At 38.3% G+C, this 12065-nt stretch overlaps 1 protein-coding gene across 1 annotated transcript in view; it reads right to left on the reverse strand.

The window, feature by feature from the left end:
- Positions 1 to 12065, reverse strand: part of DGKH (diacylglycerol kinase, eta) — a 243155-nt gene that overhangs the window by 73483 nt on the left and 157607 nt on the right. The window contains exon 12 of the mRNA XM_006884615.1: positions 4005 to 4089. Within this exon, the coding sequence (XP_006884677.1) occupies positions 4005 to 4089 (85 nt within the window). The remainder of the gene's footprint in view (positions 1 to 4004; positions 4090 to 12065) is intronic.

Consider the following 12065-nt stretch of genomic DNA (forward strand, 5'->3'; position numbering starts at 1 on the left):
AGCTGCTCTGTGGGAGAGATGGGCAATCTTCTCCTATGCAATTTACTGTCTATGAAAATCTGCTTCAGGGTCAGTTATGTGTTGATTCCAACTTGATGCCACACAACAACACATTTTATATATTAAAAAGCAAACATTTCTGAAATAGGTAGAACAAAGAAATTCTCTTTAACACTTTTGAAGAACAGATTAGTAACATTTATGAAAATAGTATTAAGAATAAGATTAGTAAATATATAAATGCATCGTGTTTATAGTTGTAATGTTGTTTTGATGTGTCATTGAGCTGACTACAACTCAAAGCAATTCTATGAACAAAGATGTGAACCCTCCCCTATCCCGCACCATCCTCACAATTTCTTCTATGCTCCAGCACATTGTTACAGTCCCTGTGTACAGCCTTATTTAAGAGCTTCCTCTCTTACTGACCTTCCACCTTTCCTTAAATGATGTCTTTTTCCAAAGACGGTCCCCTTCTGATAACATGCTCAAAGTATGTGAGATAAAGTTTTACCATCATTGTCTCTATGACCTCAGGTTGTCCTTCCTCCAAGACATAGTTGTATATTCTTTTGGCCATCCATGGGATGTTCAGTATTCTTCACCAACACAATACAAAGGTATTGATGACTCTTCTGTCATTCTCTTGTTTTCAGATGCAGGAAACACTATAAATGTCATAGTTTGGACCAGGCACTACTTAGGCTTTCACATTGTTGCTCTTGAGCACTTGGAGAGATCCCGGACAATAGATTTTTCCCAATGCAACATGTCTTTTGATTTCTTGACTCTTGCTGCCATAGGTGATGATGGTGAATCCAAGTAAAATGAAATTATCGAAAACTTCCATTTATTCCCTAACAATCGTGAGTTGCCAAATAGTCTAGTGATGAGACGTCTGTTTCCTTTTTGTTGAGATGTAATCCATAAGAATGGCTGTATTCTTTGATCTTCTACAACAAGTGCTTCAAATGTTCTTTCCCTTCTACAAAGTTCTGTCAGCTGCACAACACAAGTTTTTGATGAGTCTTCCTCCAATCTTAACGCTACAGTCTTCTTCTTAAAGTCCAGCTTCTTCAATCATGTGCTCAACATTCAGAATGAATGGGGATGAATAAAGAATACAACCCTGATGCACATCTTTCCTGATTTAAACCATGCAGTATTCCTCTGTTCTGTTTGGTTAACTGCTTCTTGGTTTATGTGTAGGTTTTGCATGAGCACAATTAATTTTAAGACTCTCATTCTTTGTAATGTTATCCATAATTTATTTTGACTCACAGTCAAATATCTTTGCATAGTCAATAAAAATACAGTAAGTAACTTTCTGGTGCTGTCTGCTAAGATCAGTGAAGATCAATCTGACCTCAGCAGTCCTTTATGCCACAGTTTTTTCAGAATCCAGTTTGACTTTCTAACAGTTCTTTGCTTATGATGCACTCTTCCTGCTGTTTCTTAACAATCTTCATTAAGATATTGCCAGCATGTGATAATCATGATGTCATTTGATAATTTCTATTGTCTCTCTGATGATCTTTTTCTGAAGTGGGAACAAATATGGTTCATTTCTATAGTTTTTTTTGGCCAGGCTGCTGTCTTCCAAAGTTCTTGACATACGCTGGTGAGCATGCCCAGAGATGTACCTGAATCTCAAAACATCTCAACTGGAATTCCACCAGTTCTTGAGGTCTTATTTTTTTTTTTTTTTGCTAATGCCTTCAGTGCAGCTTGAACGTCTTCCTTCATTACCACTGGTTACTGATCATATGCTATTTCCTGAAAGTAGCATTTCCACTCTGAATAGTTCAGTTCTGACATTCTTTTTGGGAAAGTACTCTGTCTTCTTGAGCTGCCCTTGGAAATCTCTGCTGTCCTTTTTTACTTCAGCATTTCTTCCCTTTGTGATTTTTCCATTAGAGTGTATGCTTCAAAGGCTCTTCTGACACCCAGTTTGGTTGTTCCTTTCTTTCCTGCCTCTGCAAATACCCTTTGCCTTCTTCATGGATGATGTCCTTGAACACATCCCATACCTCATTTGGTCTTCAGGCATTAGTGTTCATTCAATGTATCATATATATACTTGAGGTGGGCAGTTTTGGTTTTGGGGGGTTTTTTTGAGGAAAAAAAATACATCTTTATTAATATCTATCTTTACTTTAGAAAAAAAATCTTTATTTACTAAAAAAGTAAAGATAGATTTGTTAAAAAGTTACATCCCCAAAGGGATGGACCTCTTCCCTGAAAGGAAATACAGAGAAGAAAGGCCTTTTAAGATGCCTTTAACATGTAGTTGAGTTAAGGGTGAGGATGGGCAGGGGGTTAATCACAAGGTCATATAATTTGATGGGTAGAGGGAGGGATGGGTAAAGGAAATGGGATGATCTGATGTGAAAAACAATGTACACAAACTTTATAAGTAAACCAATATAAAATAAAAATTTTATTTAAAAAAAGTCAGTTGAAAAAGACTCTGCATTGTAGTTTGGTTCTCATGGACCTGTTTTAAGGCCTTTCAGCTTCAATTTGAACTTGCATAAGTACCATCATATAAAATAGTATAAATAAAAATAGTGCAGGATACATTGGTTTTTAAATACTTTATATTTATCTCTCTGGAGCAGTACTGTGATTTTCATATAATTTTGTATTTGCTCAAATTTTTAGAAACAGCTTTATCTACTTTGATATGAGACTAAAATAAAAGTATAATCAGCTTGAGAAGTAGTCCCTTGTTTGTACTCATCATTCCTTTCCTTAATGTTAACAAGATAGTCATTTTCTTAATGAAAAAAAAAATTCAATTATAAAATACAGACACGACTTTCCCTAGAGGGAAAAGTGAGCTATCATACATCAGATGGTCTTAATGAATCAGAGAATAATCCTTTGAAAATTAAAATCTGTTTTAAATCTCCAAAGTCTTTGAGGTTTAATCTGAATGTTGGATCTTAAAAAAAAAAACAAACCAACCCCCAAAAAGCCTAAGAATGGTCTGTAGCAGGCATGGAATGAAATGAGTTTTCTTTCTTGTTTTATTTTATCTTGATCAACAAGCTTCACCCAGAGACCTGCACTCTCCAAAAAGCAGACAAAGCCCAAGAGAGGCATTGCGGAATATTCTGGCCAAGGCATTAGTGTGCTAGAAGACTATTTAAAGGGAATTGACTACCACCTAGTCCTCAGATCTGTGTTCCTTGCCCATGCACAAGAAGATGAATTTATATCAACAGGAAAATGTCATCAGTAGCCTCCACGACAGATGGCCTTTTTGAAGTTTTGTTGGTAAAGAGGCAGCAGGGAGGTAGAATGTTCAAGAACTCTCAGGGGTAAGCTACTACTCGGCTACCAGTTGACTGTACTGTTGTGGCCTGCATGATGCTATCACGCTGGCAGCTTTATCACCAGTATTCAATTACCAGCAGCCTCACTCATGGTGGACAAGTTTCAGTGGCGCTTCCAGATTGACAAAGGGGAGCAGGGGGGACAGTGAAGCCATCTTCTTGTGAAAATGAGCCAATAAAAATCCTATACATTCAGAATAAACAGTGGTCAACAACGGACTGGAGTATCCCAGTGATCATGAAGACTGGAGCAAGATGAGGCAACATTCTTTTTTGTTTTGTATAAAGAGACCGTATCAAAACTTACTCAGTAGCAACTAAGAGCAACAAAAGTATCAAGGGCAGGGGAAGGAGAATGCACAATACCTTCACTTCTTCATTTAATACTTCAAACATTTTGGCTTTAACAGATGAAACAACGCAGGCACCGTTAGGCAAAGGACCTAAGTTCACACACCCAAGCATGCGTGGGTGGTCAAGGAAAAACTCTGAGCTTGTTCTAGAGAATTCTTTTCTCTGGATTCAAGACTAGGAGGAGCAAGTCATCCCCAAAATAATATATATACAACTAGGCAAGCAGGTGATTGCATTTTTTAATAAGTTTTCTTATTTATCAACATATTTACCCTCACTTTAAATGATAAATAGTTAAAAGGTTCTTACATAAAATCTTGCAGGTGGTTCTGGAGAAACTGGATGTATAGGAGATTTTGGTTGCAATTTGAGTTCATATGTCATTATACTCCACCTGAAGGAGAAACAATGGCCTTTTCTTTAAAAATTCCTTTAAAATTTAATCAGTTAATTTACTTCTCTCTCCAAATTATATCTAGATATATCCGTTATTATTTCATTTAATTAAAATAATAAAAATTGTTCTTGTTGTTGAGTACCATAGAGTCAGAACCAACCCATAGCTGACCCTCTAAGTGGGTTTTCAGAGCCAGTTAATCGCACAGGAGGATACTGCCCATTCTTCTGCGAATCAAAATTAGGAGGAGAAATAAAATTTTTGGATTCTGGTAAGATACTAAGTCCTTAGAAAAAGACACCAGGCTTAAAGACAGAGGGTCAGTGAGAGAGAAGAAGACCTTCCACAACTGGATTCACGCAGTGACTGTACCAAAGGGCAAGAGCATATCAAAGACTATGAGGACGGTACAGGAAAGGGCTGTTCATACAGGATCGCTATGAGCCACAAGAGATTTGATACGATGGAGGGTCAGTGAAGGGGAAGAAGACCCTCGATGACATAGACCGGTACCATGACTACAGCAATAGGTTCTAGTGCCTCTGAGATGAAGAGGGCAAGGATAGGGAAAGGTGCAAGTTGGCTGTTCATGGGGTTTCATGGGTTGTACTCGGCACCTAACAACAACAACAACCTAAAACATTGATTGTGTAACTAAGAGAAGAAGAATCAATTTTAATTGTGGTGCTGGAGAAGAGTATTGAACATACCATGGACTGTCAAGAGAACAAGCTGGTCTGTTTCAGAGAGGGTGAAACCAAGTTGTTCCTTGGAGGCTAGGATTTTGAAGTTCCGCCTGACATTTTCTGGTCACATGGCTAGGAGGGACTGGTCCTTAGAGAAGGACTTCATGCTTGCAAAGGTGAAAGGACAGTGTAGGAGAGGAAAACCCCAGATGAAATGTATTGCTTAAGTAACTGGGGCAATGGAATTAGGTATGCTGGAGTCAGTGAGACTGGCTTAGGATAGGAGAGAGCTCAGGGCTATTGTACATAGGGTTGCTATGAGTTGCAAGTGACTCAATGGCACATAACACCAACAAGAAACTGTTAGTTTCCATATCTCACCAAATCTCAATCATCACCTTCCAAGTTGTTCAAGCCCAGGAGCCACACAGGGGGAGACATCAGCACAAGGAAATGTCATCTTCCTCACCTAGGACAATGCTAGCTTACTTTTCTAATTCATTTTTTTAAACAATGCTCCTCATAATTTATTAACTAGACTGTACAAGTTACTAAGGGATTACAAGTCCAAATTTCTAGAACAATGTTCTAGATTAAATAACTGCCTATGAACAAGTCACTCTCCACAAAACTACCACTCATACCAAACCGTTCACATGTAATTGAAATGAAAATTATCTAAGTATCTCTTTTCTTTAAGTAAGAAAGAAAGTAAACACAGGATTAAGCCAAGAAGAGCAACAGAATTAATACGTAACAGACTAAACTTTATTTCAATTAGCTGTCAGTAGTCCTTCCAAACCATATTTAACTATTTGGTGTTAAAGAAAAGGAATTGATTTAGGTAAGTCACATCTTCTAGCCAAAGTAATAATTTCAAAACTGAGAAGAACAGCTGTACTGTTATTACAGAGTTATAAGATGTGCTTCTTACAAACATACGAAACATAATATAGTCCCATGATAACATGCATTTTAAGAACAGAATATGACAGAGAAGTTCAAGATTACATCAGTCTTTAAACAGTCTCGTGTACCATTCCGATGAGAATGAGTATTTGCATATAAAATCCAAATACCCAGAATGTCCCCAAAAACCACATAGTTACTTATTAACTACTATTCAGTTCTTGAAAGAAAATGCTACCTAAAATTGACAAGCAGGTAATCATTAATTTGTTTTTCACCCATGCAACAAGTTAAAAATTGACAGTCTCGAACAAACTGGGAGGAGGGTAGAGAGAATAGCGCAACAATGAATGAGTGGAAGCCCAAAATCTCTGTAAATGTTTATGAAAATAGAAAAAAAATTGACAGTCTCAAAATAACAGCCATGTATCTAAAGAATACTTGAAGATCAAAGATTACAGCCTTCTGAGGACATTATGCTGAGTGAAATATCTCAGTCACAAAAGGACAAGTATTGCATAGGGCCACTATTGTAAAACAGGACTGACAACGGGGTTGAGGGAAGAAAGAGAAGAAGGGGAGGAATGATGTATACTGCACTGCAACAGCTGAGGAAGAGAACTGTTTAAAAGGTATATTTGATTAGGTATTATTGTTATGTCACAAGTCCAGAATGAAGGCTGAACAGTGCCGTGGACCTGGGGGAAGGAATTGCATAGCAATGAAAGAATCTTTCTTTTACTTATCAAGGAGAAAAGGGAATTGGGGGGGAAGGGGTTGGGGAAGGGAGAAAGTGCAACAATGGATGACTGGAAACCCTAAGTCTTTGTAAACTTTCATTAAAATTAATTAAAAAAATAAAAAAGACTACAGCCTTCAATATGGGTTATACCTCAATATCAAGAAAACAAAAATCCTTACCACAGGACCAACAGGCAACACCATGATAGACGGAAAAAAGATCAAAGTTGTCAACGATCTAATTTTACCTGGATTCACAATCAACATCTATGGTAGTAGCAGTTCAAAGAATCAAAAGAAAGAAAAAAATCCTACAATTGGAAAATCTGTTGTCAAGGACCTTTCCAAAGAATATACTATGGCTTGCATCAGGTGCACCTTAGTCTCTATGGTGACATTTGTTCAGCTTAGAGACCAAGATATGCCTGATGCAAGCCATGCTGTTGTTGTGTACTGTTAAGTTGGAACGACCCATAGTTAATCTTCCAGTGGGCTTTCAGAAACTACTCATCTTTCTCCAGCAGAGCAGCTGGTGGGTTTGAACTGCACACCTTTGCATTAGCATTACAATTCCTTATCACTAAACCATGGTATTTTCAAGAGTATCCTATGCATCTGAAAGTTGGACAATGAATAAATCGGACCAAAGAAGAATCGATTCCTATGAATAGTACTGGAAAAGAGTATTGAACATAACGTGGACTGTCAAAATAACAAGCAACTCTATCATAAAGAAAGTGTAAGGATGGTGAAACTCTGTCTCACTTATTACGGGCATATTTTCTCAGGAGGAACCAATTCTTGGAGAGAGAGATGCTGGGAAAGGTAGAAGACCAGAGAAAGAGGGAAGGTCCTCAACAAAACTCATGAACACAGTGAGTCTCACAATGGGCTTGGGTACGGCAGATTGTGAGGATGATGCAGGATTGGGCAAGGTTCTCTGTCAACTGGAGGCCACTCAATGACCACTAACAACAACAAGTGACAGAGTTGGAGTCACAGGTATGAATAGGACTATCTTCATGAATCTTCTATTAAGGAAACCAATTAAAAGGCCACCATCCCCGATGCCGATTCCCACTCACAGCTTCCATCTAGGATAGAGCAGAACTGGCCCATAGTGTTTTCTGAGCTGGAATTCTTACAGACGCAGACTCTTTCCTTTTTCCTCTCAACTAAGTGCTAGTAGGATGAGACTGACAACTTTTCAGTTAGATGTTTACTGCTTAATACACTGCACCACCAGAATCTTGCTATAAGACTGTAAGCATGCAAAAAGGATAATTAACCTTTGTTAAGTATACAAATCAGAAAAGCTGTAATTGGAAACAGAAATACCAAGTATCTTGTAACCGAGGAAAATAACAGAGAAAAACTGGCACGTTCACATAATGGAATATTATGTAGCACTGAAAAACAATGAACTTATAAAACACTACACAACATGGATGAGTCTGGAAGACATTATGCTGAGTGAAATATCTCAGTCACAAAAAGGACAAATACTGCCTAAGACAATTGTTATAAAATAGGGTGAACTTGCAGGGAGGGGGAGGAGGAGAACAGAAAAAGGAAGGATAGATAATGAATACCACAACAGAATAGGTGAAGAGAAGAACTATCTGAAAGGAATGGATGAGTAGACATTATATTCATGACTATTATCAACATGGAAGAAGACATGCATTACAAAGTGAACTGGGGGTGAAGGGAAGAAAAAGATGCCATCGATGAATGAATGGAAACCCAACTTTTCTATAAACTTTCACTAAAATTACAATAAAAACAAAATAATGTAAAGGGAAAGAAATCCACGCAAACTCCTTGCACCTTCTAGATGGCACCTTTCCCTGTACGAGAAACGGCTGCTGACTAGAAAGAATAGGAGAAGAACGTAGCAGGAGTCAGAAAAAAGAGGCATGGTGGGGCTACAGGGAGCGAGAGGCTAGAAAGGGTCCTATCTGGTAAGGATGCATGTTGAAAGGGAGAGACTGCAAAGTTAAGGGAAGACCCTAGAACTGGCAAGTCTGGGTTCCACTTTAGAATGCCAGTTCTACTCCTTTTTATTGCTGTGAATTTGACCACATAAAAACGTCTAGCGTCTTTTTATGTGTAAAAGACAGCTGATAATACAAGCTAACTTCAGGAGTGAAGTGATGAGGCACGGGGTAAGGCACCGTAAATGCCAGACAGCCAAAAATATTAGTCATTCTTACTCCCATTTTCTTATGTTTTTACAAATAAACAAGTTAACTGCTGTCGACTTCACTCTGACTTATGGCTACCATGTGTGTCAGAGTAGAACTGTGCTCCATGGACTTCTCAAAGCCCGAGTTGTCGCCAGGTGGACTCAAACTACCAATCAAGTCAAGTGTCAGCCATGCGAGTTAACTGGGACTCCTCCACAAACAATGTCTTCGTTAGTAAATAAAACACAGGAAAGCAAGATACTTTTATGTTTTCAATACTGAATTACTGTCCAATAAGAAGTCCTTTTTGGTGTGTCTCTGCACACACGTATGCCTCCTTGCAAGTAAATATCACCGACTGTCACCAGAGGCTATTGATCATACTGGAGAAGGTGACACCTCTGGCTCACAGAAGCAGCAAGACAAAGGAGAGGGACTGACAGCACTTCCTATGATGACTGGGAATGGGATTAAAATTGGGAGCAAAGAAATCATTTCAAATACTCTTTCTTGTTTCATATGCAGGAGAACGGAATGGATCTCTAGTAACTGAAAATGGAAAAAGACGGGAAGCAGAATCTCCTGTCCCACTAGAACCTACGGCAAATGACTAGATCATTCCCCTCATGCAGGACATACAGAGACAAGTTCTCTGCTGCTCAGCTCTCTATTTAGTCACATACCGTCAGTAAAAGAATCAAGTATCACGGTGTCACTCTGTGCGGGTCAGGTTGCGGTGAATTAGATTACAGCTCATCTTGGAACCATTACACTTTAGCTAGGTGGCTCCCTGATGAGATTCTGGTTATTGGGAGAAAGGGTTCCACAGATGGCTAATCCTATCAATACTGTGTTGAGTCATGCTGGCTCAAATTGATAATAATATTTTCTGACATTTGTCTTCTACTTATAAGGAGTGGTAAGACTCTGGTAGTGTAGTATGCAATGTACTGGGCTGATAAACAAAGGTTGGTGGCTCAAATCTACCAGCCACTTTATGGGGGGAAAATGAGGACTGTTTTCCTATAATTTACAGTCTCAAAAGTCTATTAAGTTGTGGTCAACTGAATAGCAGCCTGGTGGTTTGGGGGGTTACTGAGGATGATAGTGCAGTCAACTGTTGACTGAATCCTGTTCCTCCCTTTACTCAACATCCAAACTTCTCTCCCATAATCTCCAAGGAAACTACATAAGTGATCCAGAGAGGGATTAAGAATTTTATTAGCAAAAAAAGCCAAAGGTTAAGACCTAAAATCATGAAACAGTAAAACGAAACTATAGAGTAATGATTCAGGACTTAATGTTTAGCAACAGATTCTTATATATGACTTCAAAAGCATCAGAAACAAGGGGAGCTCTGGTGGCCTAGTGGCAAGAAGCTGCACTGCAATACAGAAGGCATATGCTCTGCTGGAGAAGGAGAGAGAGAAAAAAACCAAACCAAAATCCCAAAAAAAACCAAAAGCCCAAAACACATACATACACACAAAAGCAGCAGAAATAACAGACAAGACAGATAAATGGGACTTAACGAAAATGAAACACTTTTTTTCATCAAAGAACTTAACCACAAAATGAGGAGACAACCTATCTTAACCAAACTAAACCTACTGCCATTGAATCAACTCACATTCATAATGGCACTATGGGGCCGAAGAGAACTGCCTTGTGGGTCACCAGGGCAGTGATTATTGCAGAGGCAGATTCTACAACTTTTCCCTACAGATTGTGTAGGTTTGAACCGCTGACAGAAAAAAGCACTTTAATCACTGTGTCACCAGGGTTCCTAAAGAGCAAGGTTATCCAAGTACAGACTAATGTGCACCTGACTCAAGTCATGGTTTTCTCAACTGCTTTGTACACATGTTAAAATTGGACGAAAAATAAAGAAAACTGCAGACCAACTGATGCTTTTGAATTTTGACACTCGTGTGAAAAATACTGAATATAGCACTGACTGCCAAAACAACAACAAACCTGTCTGCGGAGAAGTATAGCCAGAATGATCTTTTAGAAGCAAGGAAGAAAAGACTTCATCATACTCATTTTGGGCATGTTATCCCTGGGAAAGGACTTGATGCTTGGAAAAGCAGAGGGTCAGTGAAAAAGTGGAAGCCCTCCAGGGGTGGCCTGACAGTGACTACCATAATGGGCTCTTACAGAACACATGGTCCAAAAAGTGGCAGCGTTTCACTCTGTTATGCAGAGTGTCCATCAGTCACGGAACCTAACAACAGTATCAACACAGCCTTTATCTTATCTCCCATTTTTGTTCCAAAAGCTATAATTCACTCAATGAACATATTTATTAGGACTAGTCTCTAAAATGTACAGAAAATTCTAAGACTTCAATAAGAAAAAGAAACAATTTGATTACAAATGGGCAGAAGACATGGGAAGATACTTCACCAAAGAAGACAAATTCAGATGGCCAACAAATACACAAAGAAATGTTCAAGCTTAGCCATTGAAAGACAAAAGTTAAACCAAGAAGGAAATCTCATCTTACTTCAGCAACAACAACAATTTCTGTCAATAAGACAGAAAACAAGAAATTCTGGAAACGGTGTGAAAAGATTTGAACTCTCATACTCTGTTGATGGCACTATAAAATGGTGTAATCGCTCTGGAAAAGGTTTTGGCACTTTTTTTAAAAGTTGGCCATGGACATGTCATTTGGTCCAACAAAATCAATACTCTAGGTATATGTCCTAAAGAAATAAGAGCTGCCAACAGGGCCAGATAAATAAATATCCATTTATGTTTACTCTAGCATTATATATAATTAACTATAATAGCAAAAAAAAAATGGCAAAAACCCAAGTGTCTACCAATGGATGAATGGATAAACAGACATGCACACATTGTAATGTATGCAATTCTAAAGAATATGAAGAATTTGTGAAACATCATATAACACAGATGAATCTAGAAGATACTACACTGAATAAAATAATCTTTTCACAAAAGGACAAATATTATGAGTCCACTATTATAAAAACTTAAATAAAGGCTGATATACAAAGGATGATTACCAGGTAATAGAGGAAAGAAAAGATTAAAATTTAGTAACTAAATAACAAGAATATATAAAGAGGGATGAAGGGAGAGGGAATATACAATAGGGATGATCAGCTCAATATTATTAAAGAAAGGGACAATATGGAGAGGTGCATCATCAACAAAGGTAAACATTAGTACATATACAACTTTGCAATATCAACAATACTCAAGATTAATATATAATTAGCTATACAGGCAGACAGAGAGAGAGATCAGCTCTCCCAGTGGACAGAAAGCGATGCTACCAAGCCAAAGGTCAGTGACTTTTAATCTGCAGCCCTCGGGCCTGTCTTTTATTGTTTTTGTTCAGACCTTCCTCTAGGTCGTATAGCCCTGGTGTACAAGTTGCCGTCTGTGGTCACTTGTGGTTGCTGTGAGGCTGAGC

This window comes from Elephantulus edwardii, unplaced genomic scaffold (assembly GCF_000299155.1).
Source record: "Elephantulus edwardii isolate Elephantulus edwardi_28Jun2011 unplaced genomic scaffold, EleEdw1.0 scaffold00036, whole genome shotgun sequence".
NCBI lineage: Eukaryota > Metazoa > Chordata > Mammalia > Macroscelidea > Macroscelididae > Elephantulus > Elephantulus edwardii.